The 19,573-nt window shown below is 37.0% G+C and overlaps 1 protein-coding gene and 2 non-coding genes across 5 annotated transcripts in view; 1 reads left to right on the top strand and 2 right to left on the bottom strand.

Annotated features, from left to right (window-relative positions):
- The window catches only part of KLHL7 (kelch like family member 7), a 54,361-nt gene that overhangs the window by 9,123 nt on the left and 25,665 nt on the right, over window positions 1-19,573 (bottom strand). For all 3 annotated transcript variants that reach the window (XM_039862531.1, XM_039862533.1, XM_039862532.1), the window contains exon 7: window positions 11,260-11,402. In XM_039862531.1, coding sequence (XP_039718465.1) covers window positions 11,260-11,402 — 143 coding nt within the window. The remainder of the gene's footprint in view (window positions 1-11,259; window positions 11,403-19,573) is intronic.
- Window positions 1,357-1,475, bottom strand: LOC120602622 (5S ribosomal RNA). The gene has a single exon (XR_005652802.1). It is a non-coding gene; the product is annotated as a 5S ribosomal RNA (ribosomal RNA).
- On the top strand, window positions 12,580-12,698 carry LOC120602596 (5S ribosomal RNA). Its single transcript, XR_005652798.1, has one exon. It is a non-coding gene; the product is annotated as a 5S ribosomal RNA (ribosomal RNA).

Raw genomic sequence — 19,573 nt, 5'->3', positions numbered from 1 at the left:
AACAATAACTAACAATAAAATAGAACAATTATACCAACATACTGGAATAAAAGTTATGTGGATGCTGAGTCTCTCTCAAAATATCTTTCTGTGCCGTACTCACCCTTCTTCTTGTGATGATGTGAGATGATACAATGTCTACGTGATGAGACGAAGTGAGGCGAATGACGTAGGCATTGTGACGTAGCGTTAGGCTACTACTGACCTTCTGACAATATGTCACAAGGAGAATTATCAAGCCATGACTTATGAATTATTTCTGAATTTTTCCATGTAATATTTTTGGACCATGGTTGACCATAGGTAACTGAAACTGCAGAAAGCGGTAAGGGACACTACTGTAACCTGTTCTGAGTCATCTGGAAATTCACTTTTACTTCTCAATGATTAGACATGAGCACCTACCACAGTGAGGGGTGTTCGCAGCAGAACTGTTTCCTCAGGATGTTTGATGGCATCCAAGGATATGTGTGCCCTTCTTCTAGGCAAATGTATGGGAGAATGCAAACAAAGTTACAGCACCGTGGACTCTCCTTGTTTTGAGGAACAAAAATGGCCAAAAATAACTAAGGTCAGACAGAAATCCAAACATTTCCATCTCCCTGAGCAAAGCAGTGTGTGTGATGAATAACAGTGAGTTTCCTTTGGGAAAATGTCAACTAATATCTACCATGCTAGTGTCTCGTGTTTCAGGCAATCATCGGATTAGATCAAAGTATTATAGAAAATAAAGATTGGTCTCTTAGCAAGAAGAGCCTCTGATTAGAATACCTTGACTCCTAGTGATCATAAACATTCTGCTTTTTAGGTGACCAGAAAAACAGAACCTTAATCCATTTTTTATTCTCAAGTTAGGTTCTATGTGTCCCCCTGGGTTACTCTGTGGTATGCCAATTGGTAGGCACACAAGCTACAGGATAAATGTAACATCTTCTTGAAGCTTCATTTTTACTAAACAAAAACTGAAAATCTGAAGAAAAATGTAAAAAAAATATTTTTTTTTCTTAGAGAAACTGTATACCACAGAAATAAAAAACAGAGAGAGAAAATAAGGACCACATTCTTCAGGGAGTGATCCCTCAAACCTAATGATTCTTTCACATATTCTGCAAATCTACTCATAAGTACTACCTCACCAAGTTCATTAGCAGAGAAATACAATTTCATTAATAGATCGTTAACTCAGTGAATCTCAAGTCTTGCACTTCTACACCTAATTTATTGATATTTACTATTAGAAAGCAACATGAAAACTTTTTCATAATTTCTAAACATATCCTCAAGAACATTATGTTTCCATGCTCTTACTTAATTTCAAGATGAGAAAATTGGTCATATATTCTTTTTTTTTTTTAACGCCTACAGCACCTGGTCTTCCTAGGTGGTCTCCCATCCAAGTACTAACCAGGCTCAACCCTACTTAGCTTCCGAGATCAGATGAGATTGGGCACGTTCAGGGTGGCATGGCCGTAGACAGTCATATGTTCTTTTAAATGATCTCCAGCACCTGCTTTTCTTCAAATGAAAAATAACTGCCCATGTTGAATCTGGGATTAAAAAAACAAAATACTTTTTTTCTTTTAGCTAAATGAGCTTAAACATTGAGACACTAGGATATGAGGTTTCAAAGAATGAATTCCAAAGAGTTTGGTAACAGAATAGTTCTAGTATCACTCAGGGATTAGAATAGGGGATAAATGGGTGCTCACAGGTACCTGTCATGTATGGCTTGGCTAAAATTAATTGCTCTCTTAGAACTATAAGCCCAATGGAAAAATGATAAGCCTTTGTGTATGCAGTATGTGTATGTATGTGACACAGAACTAGGCACATACTTCTATCTACTTGCGATTTGGGCTACAATTTCTCTAGAAATGTTCAAGTTTTAAAATCTTTTCCAACTTTCTGTGATTGGTCACTGTACATGTTGGACACTAAGCTTGATAAATACTCTATATAAATTCTGCTTAATAGTTCATATTCTAAGCAGGTAAGTGAAACGACTCTTCAAAAATTTCTACCTAGAATGCAAAATGGACTTTCAGATAAAATTTAATGTTTTACATTTGGGCTTATTAAATATACCTGTCAGTATTTTTAAATACAGTATATTTAAATATATTTAAAAGTGTCAAATACACCACTTGAATATATCTGGCTTTGGTTGTATTTATGTGTCGGGGGAGGGGAGCTTATGATTTTTTTTTTTTTTCCATGTGTGTTTGGGTAGACCTCCCTGGGAAGTCTACCTAATTCCCCCAAACTACCTAATGCCACTTGTCTGAAATAAAGTACCTAGAAGGTCATTTGATGTTTGCCCTTCAGTAACTTGTTATTCCGCCTAGGCGATAATGCGGATAGTTGATAAGCAAAGCAGAGGGGAAAAATTTGAATGGGAAGTGAGGCTTGTCAGCTCAGTGGGCATGAGTGCCGGGTCCTAGTGGTGGGACCACTCCCAATCCGGGGCCTGCAGGTGGAGAAGGATTACTTACAGCTCCCTGTACTGCTGGGCTACAGGGCAAACTAGAGGGACACGCAGCTTTCTTGTAAGCAAGAAGGTGGATGACGAGCACGAGTCACAGTGTGTGTACGTGTGTGCACAGGAAACTGTTACGCTACAAATATAATTTAAGTCAGTCAAGTTTAGTTGAGGGTTTTTAAGTTTCATTTTTATCTCTTCCATGAAAGTTATCCGTATTTAGCTGCTGAGAAGATATAAAAATGGGAAAACTGGGAAGCCTGGAAGATAGAAGGACTTCTTAAGTTTTCATATATCATGCAAAAATGTGTCCACACACATACACACGCAGACACTCCAAGGTATGAGGTCCTGTCTTGCCTATCTTGGTTAGTCGTAGTTAGCCTTTCTTGTTTCTGCTGTGATCTACCACGTTCTAGATTTTTTCCAAGTTCAAGATGCCTTTCCTTTTTGTAGGCTTCTCCTACTTCCCTTCTCTGAATCCCCTCCACACTGAAGTCTGGCCTTGATGACCGAGTGCTCCATTACATCCTGTTCTGTGTGATTTTGCAGCTGCAGTGCGATGCTACACAGGAGTAAAACGCTTTTTGAGGTGAGGGGCTGTAGTAGTTTCTTTAAATGCCTCAAGGCAAAAACATTAGTCTACTGTTTTCCTTGAGAACTGATTTTATATAATCTGTATTCTGAAAACACATAAATCCTCAAATAATAAAAATACTACAAATGTAGATTTTAATAAAGACAACCAAAATCCAAAATGAAAGAAATACTTTTTATTTTTAAGACTTAAGAACTTTATTTTGGATCATACTGAAAGGAAGCAAAGCAAAATTAGGGGAGACAGGGTCTTAGAAAAAAAGGAAAGTAAAATTAAAATGATAAAACCTTAAGATTCCTTGGAAAAACTTCGAGGAGTCAATTTAATCTGAGTTTAAGCACTTTCTCTTAAGCCACTATCTGACTTATCTTAGTTTTAAGGGCTGTTAAAAAGTCAGAGGCATGGTGACAATCTACATAGAATGCAGGTTTATGTCAGATGCCAGAACATTCCTAGTAGTTTCATTTATTTCACAAGGTCACAAAGAATATAGCTCTAAGGAGCTGGGAAACTTGTGCACTGAGCTAGGCTCTGTATGGAGGAGCTGTGGGTCTCATGTGACTCATTTAACCTCTCCAGGACGTTAGTTTCCTTATCTGTAAAACAAAAAGACTGAACCAGATGATCTTAGGGCCCCTCCCTTTAAACCCTAAAATCCAATGATCTTATGGTCCAAATAATTCAGAATGTATCATTAGGAGCTGTTATTAATTTATTCATTATTGAATACTTCCTTTTCCAGGAACTATGCTGAAATATCTTAAAACATTAATTTCCTCAATAACCCTATGAGAAAATATCTTCACTTTACAGATAAGAAAACTATCTTATCAAAGGTCACAGCGTTAGAAAGTGGTGAGTGAATCCAAGATACAAGTCTAAATCTATCAAACTCCAAAGCTGTGCTCTTAACTCCTACATTGCCCTGATTCTCTTAAAAACTTTCTTATATGGCCTCCTAGAAAGAATACTGGATTAGGAGTGAAGTAATCTACGTTCTTCTTGTTCCTGTAGTGTTTCTAGCTAAGTGATTCTGCGTACTTGACTTGACACTGAAAAACCTCAAGAGCCTCATATATCAAATCGGGATGCTGGTAGGATGGCTGCTGAGGTCCTGTACAGCCTGCACACCTTACCACTCACAAACATAATGCTCAACCGCTAAAACCACCGCGTCTCTGAAAACAGAGATTTTCCCTGTGTCTTTGTGTAGTATTTGGCCCAGGGCTTAGCATGTTGAAGGGAATGCTTTTATTGGGTGATAGCCCATATTTGTAGGCAAGTATATCTCATCCAGCAGAGCCACCTTCATTTTTGACCTTCTGAAAGTGAAAGGCTGTAGAAACTGCACTTGGCTCCTATTTTGGACCATGGCTGGCCCTACCGCAGCACTATCCTTAAATTACACTGACTCTATCTGGTGTTTATCTTGTCACTACGGCTCCTGGTCCTGTGGTGTCTGCATCACTGAGGAGCATGGAGACCTGTGACCAACCAACAAATAATAACTGGGGTTAGGGACCAGGTTCTCATCTACTTTTTTTGGGTAAACTAAATTTCTCATTTTTATCCTTTGTTAGAACAATTCTTCTTCTAGGAATTTACCCTGAAGAAAAATCTGGACAGCGTACAAAGTTGGCATATACAAAGATATTTCACTGCAGGGGTGTTTTAATAGGGAAAAACAGGAAATAGGCCAAAGGTCCACGAAGAAGACAGGCATTAAACAAATTATGGTATATTCTTAGTGTTAAATAAATTATGGTATGTCCTTCTGATGGAATAATCTGTAGCCCTTCAAAAGGGTGGTATTTTCGCTAATATGATATTACCTCCATAATATAAATGCTGGGAGAGTAAAAAAAGGTTTTGCAAAGTTGCCTGTATGCCATGATCTCATACATGGAAAATGAGAGAGTTAGAATAATGTTCACTAACTACTAATGACTGTCTTCTGATGTTGGAAACACTTCGGCTTTCTCATTTAGATCTTGCTATATTTTTAATGTTTTACAATGAGCATGTATTATTTTTTTAAATAGAAAAAAGTAAATACAACAAGGCAAATCGAATCAAAAGTATGATGCAAGGAAAACAACTCACAGTCGACGTTTCTAACAGTGCTAAATGTTTTAACGGAAATGTGAAATTTAAAGCTAATTTATGGCTTTAAAAACTGAAAAATAAAGAGTTATATTAAGAGGCTGAATTTCATCTATAGATCAGAAACAGTCTCTGCCTGCCTTCCTTCCAAATAGCACACTTACGAGGGCACTCTAGTTTTTCAGAAGTGAATACTGATTGTGCCAAGTAATTTCCGAGGCTCTACTATTCTCAAATGCACTCATTTTCAACAGGCTCACACAAATATGGCTGGAAACATATTAACCTCCCGAAGTCCAGAAACGAATTTAACAATCAGCCATTAGGAGGAAATATTCTTCTAACTTAAGTTCTTTAAGGGATATAGCATTGTAGCTGGGGAAAAAAAGGCTTCCACGGCTGGGGGGATGGTACGGAATGCCTGTGCTGTTGTAAGCTGCCAGATAAAATTAGGAACGATGACCATCTCTCAGCTGTTAATGATTAGTTAAAATTAGGAAGGAGTCTGAAGTGAGGCCAGAGACCAGCTCAAAGAGAATTACCAAGAATCACTGCTCTTTATAAAGTCACGAAATGTTCTTCCCTTCCACTCTCAAACAAAAACCATATCACCAAAAAACAAAATGAAACAAACAAACAACAACAAAAAAACCCCCCTGAAACCTGAACTAATCGGAAATTTAAGTATGAAATGAAACTCAGTCCGAAAGTGAAACCTGGCATGAATATGTGCTCAATAACAGCCGTTGTCCTTTGAATAGAAAACTAAGTAGTAGGGAAGTGTTCCACGGCTAGCGCCTGCCAGTTATCTCAACACAAGATTCGTCTTTAGATGAACTTTGACATGTAACTTTCAATTTTGGCACAGGAAGGCATATTCCACTTTAAATGATAATCTCAAATCTCGAAATGCACTAACATACTCATTTAACAACACGTTCTCACCAATGGGACAAACATCTACTCTGTCTCAGATGTGCAGAGTACAGGAGACACTGCGAATGACCAAGGGGTGTGAAAGAGTGAGAATGTGAGGAGAAAAACAAAATGCAGAGGATGGTTAGCTTTTTTACATTGAAATATGGAACAAGCAGAAAACCTAAGGATGGCAAGCAGAAACTGAGTAAATAAAGATCAGCAAAAAGAAAAAGAGTCAAATAAATATAAGGGATATTTGCACAAATCCTGAGATGTAAACTTTTTTTGTTAATAGATCAGAAAACTGAAGATTAGAGAGGCTAACTGGCTTGTCTAAGCTCATATACTTAGACTTGAAATGATCTTTGTACTAAAGCTGCTTTCCTTAAAAGCAAAGCGAAGGACGAGGAAAGGCCTCAAAAAAGAAAAAAGACCAGCGGCCTAGTTCTTTCGCCTATGTCTAATTTTAAAGCACAAAGTTAAGTTAGATTGCATTCAACTAAATAACACTTTGGAAGCTTTCATGAAAAATTTTAATAATCATACTTACCAAGCCAAAAAAGATGCACTCATACTTAGGATTCAATACAATCTTTTCTCTTTCTTCCTAGCCAAACTCCACCAATACCTGTCACTCGAGAAAATCTCCATGGAGCTTCCACGGACAAATCCAACCCATGGGGATCTCTCCCATCTTCGGACTTGTAACTGGTTATGTTCAGTGGCTGCCGCCTCATCGACACCAGCCTCTCTGCTCTCTAACCGCTTCATGCTTCTTTATACAACTAACGCACGAAGATTTTGAGGACAGGACATGACATATGTCTCTTTCATATTCCCTGCTGCTACTCAACCTACAAACTCCAAATTCGAGATAAACGGTGATACCGGTAATATGCCAAAAAATTATTTGTTTAAACTACACTTTTACAACCAGCTAACTACAATATGCTATCATATAACATACTGTTGTTTATAACAGCTGAGGATAATTATCTCTTATACCCGATCACCAAATTTCAAAGAAAAAAAATCACACCAAACCTATCTGAACATAATTTAATATTTTTAGAATGATGGATCTTCCTGGGCCTCTGGGTCAATATATGAACAATTACTAATGGTAGCCAACCGTAATTTTTAAGTGACTTGGTACAGTAAATAGTGATAATTTATCTCCTTCTCTGTGGTTTGCCCTCATCCTGACTCTTATCCCTTTGGCCCTGCATTCATGTGGTTACTACTATGTAGGTAATTCCAGGATGGCTAGAGTCCCTTAAAACACCACCAAACAGAGATACCATTCCTAGTTTCTTCATCACTTCCCACTTACAGCCCTCAATGAAATATCTGCAGCTCTGTTTCTTTTCTCTCCTGGCCTTTTTTGGGGGACTTATCTGTTCATTTATGATAATCATGCTGGTTGTGGCTTACAGAGAATGAGTCTGACGGCATCCCTCCTATGGTTAGTCATATTTTCATTGGAGTTTCTTGCAGACGGAGTGACTAAACACAACAGGAAATAGATCCCTGAAGGTGGAAGCCTCAGGCACTGCATCTATGTGGGCTGCAAGGGGCTGTGAAGCTGATTTCAGAACAAAACTACAAGCAGTGTGTTATAAAGAGGCTAGAAAAGAAAAAAACCGAGGCTCTTAATATTCCTATTTTAGAAGACATTCTAAGAAGACAGAACACTCTACTGAGAATTTATCTCAGAATGTGTTCCAATCTCCTCTATATGGACATGAGGACTACCAGTCTGACCCAAATGCTTGCAAACAATCAGGCATGAGGAGTACGTACTGTGCCCAAGCTGCAAAGAACACTGATTTGGACCACTGGGTGCCTATAATACTGACATTGAAGGAAGCTTAAGACAACCTACACTTGCATTCCAGCGGTGTCAGTCCCTGGATCACACAGCTACAGGTCCAATCTGCCTGAGATGACTGCTGCCCGCTTCAGACATTTTGTTCCTGTAGGTGCTCCTGGTTGCTTCAGCAGTGCTCACAGTGCTCACCCTTTTACCTTAGTGCACTGCTTCTACAGTATTCTTTTGCTAGTGGCAAACACTACTGATACTCATAAAAAAAAAAAAAAAAGACTTGTTAATTTTTTAAATGTAATACCATGTTCCTTTAAGGTTTATATTTCTTTTATGCACGTCTTTTAAAATCATATGCAAAACATAACTGCCGATTTCCACCCGAATCACGGATAGGGACTGTCTCCTCGGCGGAGGTCTGCTTAAAGGGGAAGGCGGCCACGGTGCAATGAGAAAAGGCAGTGATGCCTTTAATAAACAATATTTCCAGCAGGAAAATCTGTTCTGAGTTGAAGGTAACTTCATTTCTTTTGATTTAGGGCCAACCTATATTTAAATCCAGTTCTATACACCAACTGACAAAATTGCCTGTGAAATGTCATATAAAGTTATATCGGTTCAATCACCCTGAAAACCTCGAGCACAGGCATATCTTGGAGATATTGTGGGTTTGGTTCCAGACCACTGTAATAAAGCGAGTATCGCAATAAAATGAGTTGCAATCTTTCTGCTGTGAAGGATCTTGTCTTTGATTCATTAAAAAAAAAAGGCAACATCTGCACAGCACAATAAAGCAAAGAGCAATAAAAACGAGGTATGCCTGTCCCCGCGCTGGGCCAGACACTAATCTCAGTGATACGTCCACTTCAGAGTTCTGAGTAAGAAAATGTACACCTTCCGGACCTGATGGCTCCATATAATGTGGCACCGTAAGAATTCCTGCCTTTGTAATTTGCAGGCTCTAGCCCTTGCCCTGTGGTCTCACTCTCTTTGTGTTTTTGGCAGGGAATTTCCTTTTCTCTAGGGCATAGTTTCCTGTTTCTTTACCATCCGAAAACAGTGAGCTAAGAGCCTTACGAAGTTCTAAGCCCTCAAAGGTCATCATTTCATGGACAAGAAGAGTCTAAATAAAAACTGGTCAATTAGGTCAACTTTTATTTAGGCATCAACATCGTAAGACATTCCCCTCCTATTATTTGAGAACACCAATACTAAGAGAACAGAGCACTGGATAGAGATAAATAACTCTTTTAGTCATCACTGAGCACTTGAAAACTTTAAAAACAGGTACAGATAGAGAAGAGAAGGCTTGGCAGGCTTTACAAAAGGACCGTAACAGGAACGATATCATTTCAATTCAATACAGCAACCCGAGACTTCCTTTTCTGTCAATTCTTAGAAAAAAATACTAAGATTTTCTTTCTTATCACTTTTCAATTAGCAATTAATATACATACTTGCCTCCTGTGATATCCAAAGAATATCTAAAGATAACTGTTCATAGGGATATTGGCTTAATTCTATAGGATTCAATTAAGTAATACTGCTTAAATTGTCCCCTTTGAAGGAGATCAGTTCAATAAAAATGATCATTTTTGGCTGGTATAGAATACACAGAAATGGGTCCTATTAATGATAGGTAAAACCATTTTAACGTTTATGAAAGTATTACATTTGAGAATTTTAAAATAAAACAATTCCTATATATAGTACTCCTTTTTAAGCAGTCCACTTGAATGGAATAATATAAATAATGTTCACTTTGGGAGATTCAAGGTAAATAATAATTTATAATGAAATCAGCCTTCTCAATTATTTTAATATTAGAAATACAGACTAATCAACTCATATTAAAATGTTATATACAAACAATTAAATGGTGCAAATTTTTCAAGATGAAATTTTATAGCAAAAAAGAATGGGCTAATACTTTTAATAGAAATAGTTTATAAATAATGTGATGAGATTCTAATTGTGCTAGCTTCAGGGAATAAGAGATAATTGACAGAATAAGGATGTTTTTATTGGAGGAAATTTCCTCAATTATTTGAATTTTTCCACCGGAAGTCTAAAAATTTGTGGTTGAGTATATAAAATAACATTAAATATGGGCCATTTATAAGAGCAAGGTATGACATCACATGAGAATTCTGAAGTTACAGTATCATTTTCAGGCTCGTGTAGAATATGAATTTCTTTTCAACTGTTTAACAACAACAACAATGACAACAACAAAAAAAAAAAATCAAGGAAAGTGTTAGAACTATAGACCAAAAAACAAGTCCTAAGAGTCATCTAACATTTGCCTTATTCTAGAAACAATGCTCACTGTCTCCTAAATGAAATCAGGATTCTCCTCGTCCCTCTGGATTTGGATTGGCCTTTGTGGGCACTTTTGACACCACCACATGTGTTTTCATAAATGCCTTGTATGTTACCCCTACAGTATTACACATAATGCCTCCAAAGACCCACTTCACAGAGAAAGAAGTATCAGACAAGTATCCTGATGTCAACAGGATGCTCTGGATTCATCAGCTATCTATTATCAACCAAAAATGGGCCTAAAAAAGGATGAAAGAGACACTTATGTGCTTAGATTCAGCACCAGTTACGGACGTGCAAGGTTGGAGTGCTGTCTTTTCGGACTGTGGTATTTGCTCTGCCCCAGCAATACATATAGTATCAGCAAAATATGGTGTTATCTCCTCTACAGTTAAAAAACACAGGTCTAAGAAACAAGGGGTAAAAATGTGAGTAGACTCTCTTAAGGCTATAATTAATAATCTATTTTAAAAAACTGTGTTCCTAGACTTATGACCCAGGCTCTGCTGACCCAACTAACTGTACAATGTGTACTAGAAAACACATTAAAACTGGTGATCATTTCTAGAAGTTGAATTAAAATTTTATTTTTTTCTTTGTGATTTTCTAGGTTTTCCAAATTTTCTAGACATTATTTTATATTAAATCATAATTACTAGAAAAAATACATATAGCTCCAGAAGCAATTTGCATTAAAAATGGCAGAAAGCAAGGAGCTGTCATGAATGCAGGGAGTTATTAACGAAATGAGGTAAGACAGGAGAACGAGTTTTCCATTTTCTTTGATAATGGTTACTATCAAAGAGCAATTATGGAAACATTTGAGATTGGTGGACTAAGCCTTGATTTCCTTTTTGTACAATGACAATGATAACTATGTATCTCACAAGGTATGTGAAAGAACAGCCTAAACTGTAACATTTCTGCAGGTGTGAGTTATTAATACTGGTGGTAGGTGAGTGCCTATGTGCTCAAAGCTTTCAAAAACAAAAATGAGTAAAAATGAGTTACCTTTGGATTAAAATATCTACAAGACTGTGGTTGGGAGCCTCCAAATAGGGCTATGCGGTAGTCATGTTTCTTTCTTCTGGGCCTTGTGCCTTCCACCAGTTCTTCTCGATCCTCTGGAGACAGAAGATGATACCTCATTCCACCTATAGAAAAAAAAAAATACATGGCAACTCTTCAAGAACTTCAGGTACTTTAGTGCTTTGGAAAAAAACACCCTAAATATAATAGTGCTTTTATTTCTGTAACTGTTTTCCTATGATCCCTCTATAGCATTTAAGGGAAGAGTGAGGGGAAAGAGGCAGGGGAAATGTATATAAAATAGCATTAAGTATGGGCCCGAGTCCTAAACAATTTATTATTCTCAATGATTGCCATTATGTTGATTGCCTCCCCGCCGCCCCCACTTACTATACACCAGTGAATTATTTGGCTCTTCAAGCAATAGCTGCCAAAATAATTACTGCAATTCAGATTTCCTAACCCAGTGGTCCTCAATCATAAATGTATATTAGAATCACCTAGGAAATCTCTGAAAACTATGCCTGGGCCCTACCTCATACCAGTTAAATCAAAATCTCTGGTGGTAGGGCCCAGACACTGGTCTTGACACTTAAAATGTGGTTCAAAGACCAGCAGTTTCAGCATCTGGGAGCTTGTTAGAAATACTGAATTCCAATTCTACCCTAAACCTACTGAATTCAGAAATCTGCATGTTTAACAAAATCTCAATGTAATTCAGATGCACACAGAACTTTGAAAAGTACTGCCTTAGATGATTCTAAAATGCAGTGAGGATTCAGAACGATTGCGATCTAACATGATCTTTTAGCAATTCCTTGATTTTGTCAAAGTCCACTTAATTAAAAACTTTTAAGGTGTCATTTCAAATCGGGAAAGGTAGATTGTTCAATAAATAATGTTACACAACGATATGGAGAAAAAAATTTGTACCCCCACCTCATATTTTAAAGTACATTCCAAATTAATAGAATATTTGAATATGCAAGTCTCATAAATAAATATGCTAAAAGAAATATACGATAATTAAAAAAAATAGGTCCAAAATGGGGAAGCCTACGATGAAAAACACAGAAGCCATGAAAAAAATATTCAGACTTAACTGCATAAAATTTTAAGTTAGATTACAGCATAGCAAAAAAAAAAAATATATATATATATATCTCAAAAGACAATGACAAACTAGAAAAGTTATTTATAAATCACATAAAATAGAAAAAGATACCTTATTAATTAATAAGATTTTGACCAGCAACTAACAGAATATTAGACTAAGTATCTCAACTCAGAAAAAGAACTACAGTCTACGGCCATGCCACCCTGAACGTGCCCGATCTCTTCTGATATCAGAAGCTAAGCAGGGTCGGGCCTGGTTAGTACTTGGATGGGAGACCACCTAGGAAGACCAGGTGCTGTAGGCGTTTAAAAACAAAACAAAAAACTACGAATAACACTTAAACATATGAAAAGATGCTTAAGTGCTCAAGTCAGAGAAATACAAACTAAAACCATGCTTTTCCACTTATTGGACAGTCCGAGATCAAACTGTTTAGAACACAGGGTGTGATAAAGGTGTGGGGAAGCAGCACCCTCCTCCATTGATGGTGGGAATGCGGATGGGTACAAATTATCTGGTGGGCGATACAGTGTGATTCCTGAAAATAACAAATACACACATCCTTTAGCCAGTAATTCTCCTTCTAGGAGTTCATCAACTTCAAGTTTGCTGTCAGGGAAATGGTTAAAAATTATGGTATACAATGGGATATTATACGTGGTTGTTAAGAAGAATGAGGAAGGGTAAATGTGTATGCATGGAATCGTCTCTAAGGAGTAATGCAGAATGCAAAAAAGCAAAATGTGGAAGGGTACACAGTGTGATAACCATTTGTGTTTTAAAAATGTCTATTTTCATGCATATATGTGTATATTTACACATGCAATTTACACAAGCAAATGTAAATCAGTATACGCACAGACTCAAGACTACCTTTGAAAGGGCATACAAGATAATAATGGTAATCTCCAGAATAACAGAATGAGGGGGTAGGGAACAAGGGTATCAGAGACTTATTTTCACTATATACCATTTTATGCATTTTGAATTGTATATGATGTGTAGTATTATTGATCCAAAAAATAAAATAATGTAAACAATTCTCAACACATGCCAAACACTTCTGTTCACGAGGCAGTGTTAGACCCTTATATGAGGAGAAGACAGGTTTGGAGAAGAGTCTGTGAGTGGACGAAAATCGATATCAATATTTAACATTTCCTTCCATTTCAGAGTGGGAGTAGAAGCACTTGGCATTAGAACAGCCGGTAACCTCAGCGGCCGAGGTTTTGGTCCGTGCTCTAGGTCAGGGGTCTGCTGACTTTTCCTGTAAAGGGCCCGATAGTACATATTTTAGGATTTGCAGGACATATATGGTTTCTGTCACATATTCTTCATTCGTTTTTTACGATCCTTTACAAACGTAAAAACCACTTTTAGCTCAAGGCTGCTTTTAGCCTGTGGGATGTAGCTGGCTGACCTCACCACAACCCTCCAGGTCTAGATCTAAGACAGTGATTTTTAAAGTCTGGTTCCCTGGAACCTTGTTTAGAAATCCAAATGATTGAATACTATCCCACACCTTCTAAATCGGAAACTGGAGTTTGAGAGCCAGTGCTCTAGGAGGGCTCCACACAGGTCACAGGTGTACGGGGGACTCTATGGCCATAGTACTAGCAACAGGAGAGGACAGGGAGCAGGGAAGGGGACAGGAGGGAACAGGCCGCTGGGTAAAGTGGCTGACTGTGGTTGACTGTTGAAGTCTAAAAGAAGCATGAACTGTGGCCTCTTCAACAGATAGGGTTTTTCTCCTCTAAGGACAGGGCTGGGGACAAACACTCCAGCGCCTTTCCCTGAGAATCTCCTTGCTCCTTAGGCTATTCCTTTGGAAGTTACTCCTTTGAAGGGTCAGGCATTGTCATTTGCAAATTATGAGTAAGAACCTCGTCTGACCCCTTGTGTTGGCTTTGACTCTGTTCTTCATTTTTATTACATAACGCCCTTTATTTTAGTTGTAAATTCTTTTAACTTAGTCTATTTTTCTATCATTGTTTCTGTTTTTCTTCCACTCTCAAAAGTACACACTAAGTTGGATGATCTGAAGAAGGGAGACTGGAGGTCTTCGTTCTTCCCATTTAGCTCTGCCCAGACCCCAAAGCCTGGAAGTCTTGGCTGCTTGTGCTTAGTCAAAAAATTTTAGAACTCACTATTCTTTATTTTTTTAAAAAAAGGAAAAAAAAAATGAATAAGCAACAAGACCTCAAGAGCCTAATCCCCACACTTGGTTGAATTTCTGGAATAATACTGCTATCCTGTTTCTAAATCAACTCAGAATCCATGTCAGGACTAAATACTATATGTAACTGAGAACAGCTAGTTGTCTTCAACAGCTCATACTATGTATAAACAAGCAGGTGCAGCTCTCTGCCCAATGAAATGCTAAGGCCAGAAATATAACACACAGTTTGAGAATGGAGGCATAACACAAAACCCTGATATTAACGTGTATGAAACCCAAAAGCTGACAAGCCCTAATCTCAAAACATCTTCTTAGTCCTGATTTTCTTTCATCTCTCTGCACTTAAGAGACTAGTGGCCACTCACGCTCTACTTCCCAAAACTCTACACCCTGGTTTTCAAGACATCAGCCTTTGGTTCAAATAGCTCAGTGAATTCTTTTCCCTGGTTCTTTTCCTTGCACCACCCCTTGAATGCAGTTATTCACAAGCTTTTGTCCTCGAGTCATACCCTCTTCTCTTTTTCCCTTGACACCTTCACTGGACTCAAATATTTGAGTCTTTTAAAAAATTTTTGATTTTCATTTAACAAAAAGGTATTATACCATTAACTGGTGGTGTTTTATGCTTTTGTCGCTTATGAAAAAATTTCCATATTATTCATCTAAAACATTTTTAGTGAATATAAAGCATTCCACTGTACGGACATATCGAAAAAAGACTTTTGCAATCTGGGGGACAATATTGGATCAGCTTACCTAAAGCTACAACAATATTATTAAGTAGTAGCTATATAATAAGTCTAATGGAAATTTTACTTAATTTCCATATTAAGGAGCAAGTCACACTATTTAATAATTAGAACACTCAAACTTATTACCTCTTCAGAAGAGTGTGTTAGGCAGGAGTCAAAGTGCTCATTTCTCTTTATTTCCTTAACTTTGTGTCTGAAACCAGCTACATCTTAAACAAAATGTCCAGATGAGGTACGAAAAACAATGTAAGGGTTCAAAGAGGTTCCATCCAACTACCTTCTGAGAGAGACTTTCTTGCTCATCGCATACAGGCGTAACTCAGAGATACTGTGGGTTCAGTTCCAGACCACCACAATAAAGCAAGTATCACAATAGAGTGAGTCGTACTCTTTTTTGCTGGAGGAGGGTCTTGGCTTCAATTTGTAAAAAACTCAACATCTGTGAATGCAATAGAGTGAAGCACAATAAAACGAGGTATGCCTATATTAACTGAAATCTATACTGCTGTCCCATCTGTGGCCACTGTCCATGTGGTTTTGGTTTAAGATGAGTGGGAATTCAAGAAGAGCCTGGGAGAGTTAACAGAAGCTTACTTAACTCACCATCTCATAGTCATGCCACGTTTCATGCCTGTTTACAGAATGGGCTAAATTTCTACTTATAACATTATGATAGTTTAGACTTTCAGAAACACCTTCTGACTACAAAATAACTATAATGATAGAAATAAAACACACATTCTTTTAGATTTGTAGCGAAGGTCAGATCTATATGTATATATGAAAAATTAACAGAATTAAAGGAGAAATTGAGAAATTCACTACTACATAGTAGATTAATTTAATACAACTTTGTCAGTAACTGATAAATTAACTGGACCAAAAAAACTGGTGAGGTCATAAAAGATATAAACAAGACAAATATACAAAAATGGACTATTCTCAATAAATATTAAAGAATTGAATCTGACTACAATGTTCTTCGCCCGACCAATGCAATTAAGTTAAAAATCCACAACCAAAAGCTTAACTTAAAAGCATACTTCTACATAACTTAATGGCCACAAGAGAAAGCATCCTGGAAATTAGAAAGTATTTTTAAAAGAAAGTTGCAGAAGAATACACACAATATGCCATTTACGTAAAGTTTAAAAACATGCAAAACAATACCAGATATTGCTTATATATGTGGTAAATGTTTAAAGAAATATATGGTAATCAAATGCCACATTCAGGGCTACTGTATCCTCTCAAGTGGAAGAATGGAAGTTGTGACTGGGGAGTAGTACATTAGATGCTTCATCTGTATTGATTTTTTAAGGTGCGAGGCGAGTTTATGAGTGTTTATATTATTATTCTCTATACCTCTTTGTACAGCTTAAATATTCACACTAAATTTTAAAACAACACCACAACAATATTTGCCCAAATTCTCAAACTCTTAGAAAAAAGCAATAACTTTTATACGTGTCTATGAGAAACAGATTTATTTAAGTTTCGTAAAACAAAAGTACTTTCTTAATCATACACACCTCCCATGCACTCCACTCACACCCATCTACATACACCACACTTGCATCCGATGAATCAAAAGCCAGGTCAGTGCCAATAGGTAGGAACTAAAGGTATGCTCATTAAAGGAAGGGAAAGACAAAGCTGCTATTTATCACCACTGTTAGTCAACTGCACGCTGTTCTGAAAAAGCTATTCAATGTGATCAGGCATCATAACAAAATAAAAGGTAAAAATATTAGGGGGGAGGAAAGCTAAAATTATCGTTATTTGCAGATAAATGATTATACCTCCAGGAATAAAAGAGAAATCAACTGAAAAAGTTTTAAACAGAAATCAGTAATGACTAATAAAAGGAAAAAAGATACAATTCACAATAGCAACAACAAAAAATATCTAAAAAATTTTTAAAGAAGTGCAGAACTCATAAAAAGGAAATTACAAATTTTCCAGAGACATAAGACAATTTAAAAGAAGTACAACAATATTTAAAAGTAAGGTACTAGAATGAAATGGAAGAGAAACTGTATTTGTGTGTATGTATAGATGTGGGAATTTAGTTTATGATATTTCAAATCAGTGGAAAAAGATAAATTATTCAATAATAATATTGGGCCATTGTGCCAGACATTTGGGTAAGAAAACTAGATTCTTATTCTGTTGGGTATGAGATTTAAAAGTTTAAAAAATAAAATAAAGAAATCCATAAATGCACAGGAGAAAAATTTAGGGGAAAAAAAAAATCTTTGAATAAGGAAGACCTTTATAACTACATACCTAAAGCCAGACATCATAAAGATGATTCAGACTTAATATAAAAACAACTTGAGACTCAACCTGCCGTTTTGACGTTTTTTTCTCCTCTTGTCTTAAAAGCCATCCTCAAACGACAGGGAAACAAGAAACGAACACAAATTCTACCTTTGATAACAGCAGATCTGTAACCCTGAAATGCAGTTTATGAAGATGGCTTGCAGACAGAGAGCATGTTAAACACAAACGGCTGTGGAAGGAGATAGCAATGAGAAGCCAGCCAAACTACCCTGCAGAACTCTGGGAAGATTCGTTATCGGGGATACCAAGTACCCTAGAAGAGGGGGTGGGGGATGAAAGTGATAACTAAAATTCTGAAGAAACAACAGTTGCACTGCCAGGTCTCCCTGCCCTACTGCTCAGTAAGGTACCTGCCACGCCTCCCACTATAGGAGGGAGGAGGACTGGTTTCTGGAGATAGACCATCTGGTCACAGTTGTTCCAGACTCAGGGAATCACACAGAGAAGGGTGTGAGACTGAAAACTGGATTAAGTGAAAGTCTGCTATCAAAATGTTCCCCTACCTAGCTCCTAAATGCCTGTACCCAGCTACCTGAGAGAATATCCACAGATGCTGGCATGTGGGTATCCTCAATTAAAAAACTGTCTAGCTACATTGATTACCCTACAATTTGGCCCCAGAACTGAGAAGCCCACTCACATATACAGCCTTATCCTATCATTTTTATAATAACTCACTCTTATAAATATACGATGCACAGCTAAAATCAAACATTTAAGAAAAGCTTTCAAGAACAACAAGAACAGGAAGAAAACAAAGGTAATACAGAAAATACAGACAAGAAAATATCAAATGCACTATAATATTTTTTAGAATAATAATACAGACATGAAATAAGAAATTAAGGAATAAGTAAAAGCTCATGGAAATTAGTAATAATAGCTGAAATAAAAGTGTTGAAAGAAAAATTAACATTATCTCCCAGAACACAGAAAAATGAGGCAAAGACGGATAACGAGAGAAACAAGAAAAGATTCAGGGACTCGATCGCTGAAGAATCACACTACCAATAACAAAGAACTGAGAAATCTGTGGTTAAAAGGATAGAGAATAACCAACATGATAACTTAAAAGCATCACGTTGGTACCAGATTTCTCAAAAGTAACACTGGAAGCTACTAAATAAGGAAGCAGTGCTTTCAAAATTCTAACTGAACATGATTTTTAACATAATTCTATACCCAGTTTAACTATCCTTCAACATTATGGTAAAATAAAGATATGAGATTTGTCAAGTCTCCAAATATCTACTCATCATATACTCTTTCTCGGGGACCTTTGGGGATACATTCCATCAAATAGAGGGAATTAAGAAAGGGGAAGACCTGGTGTCCGGGAAGACAGATCTAACACAGGACATCCCAGGATGGCAGGGAAGGAAAGCCCCAGGCAAAAACTGTGCCTTAGGCCTGGAGAACAAACAGTTAATATTAGAATAGGCAGAAGAAAAACTCTATGAAGGATGTTTCCAAGAAATAAAATAAAAGCAACAGGTTGTTTAATTGTACAATTTTATTAAGTGCCATTTTACAGAGGGGTTGGGACTTAGCCTGCAAATCAAGAAAAATGAAGTAAATAAAAAAATTAAAAATGTGGCAATTATTAGCTCCAGGCCAAAAAAAAATTTTTAAAAAAATCTGTTTAAGAAAGAAAATGTGATCACAACATCTTATTTGGCTAAATAAAATAAAAAAGGAAACACTAGGAACAAAGTACATGAAAGCTATTGTACACAAAAGGAGACAAAGCACAAGGAATTTTTTTTTTTTTTATCTTCTATCACACTCATCCTTATAAAATAAAGACTGGGGAAACATCCCCTTCCAAGCAGATAGCTGAGAACCCCAATGGATTTATTATCTGGAAGGGCAAAGTCTTGAATGTTTCTCCATGGCTACTGA

Source organism: Pteropus medius, unplaced genomic scaffold (genome assembly GCF_902729225.1).
Source record: "Pteropus medius unplaced genomic scaffold, Ma_sr-lr_union100, whole genome shotgun sequence".
Lineage (NCBI taxonomy): Eukaryota > Metazoa > Chordata > Mammalia > Chiroptera > Pteropodidae > Pteropus > Pteropus medius.
The sequence above is the reverse complement of the archived record's forward strand: the minus strand, read 5'-3'. Positions and strand labels throughout refer to the sequence as shown.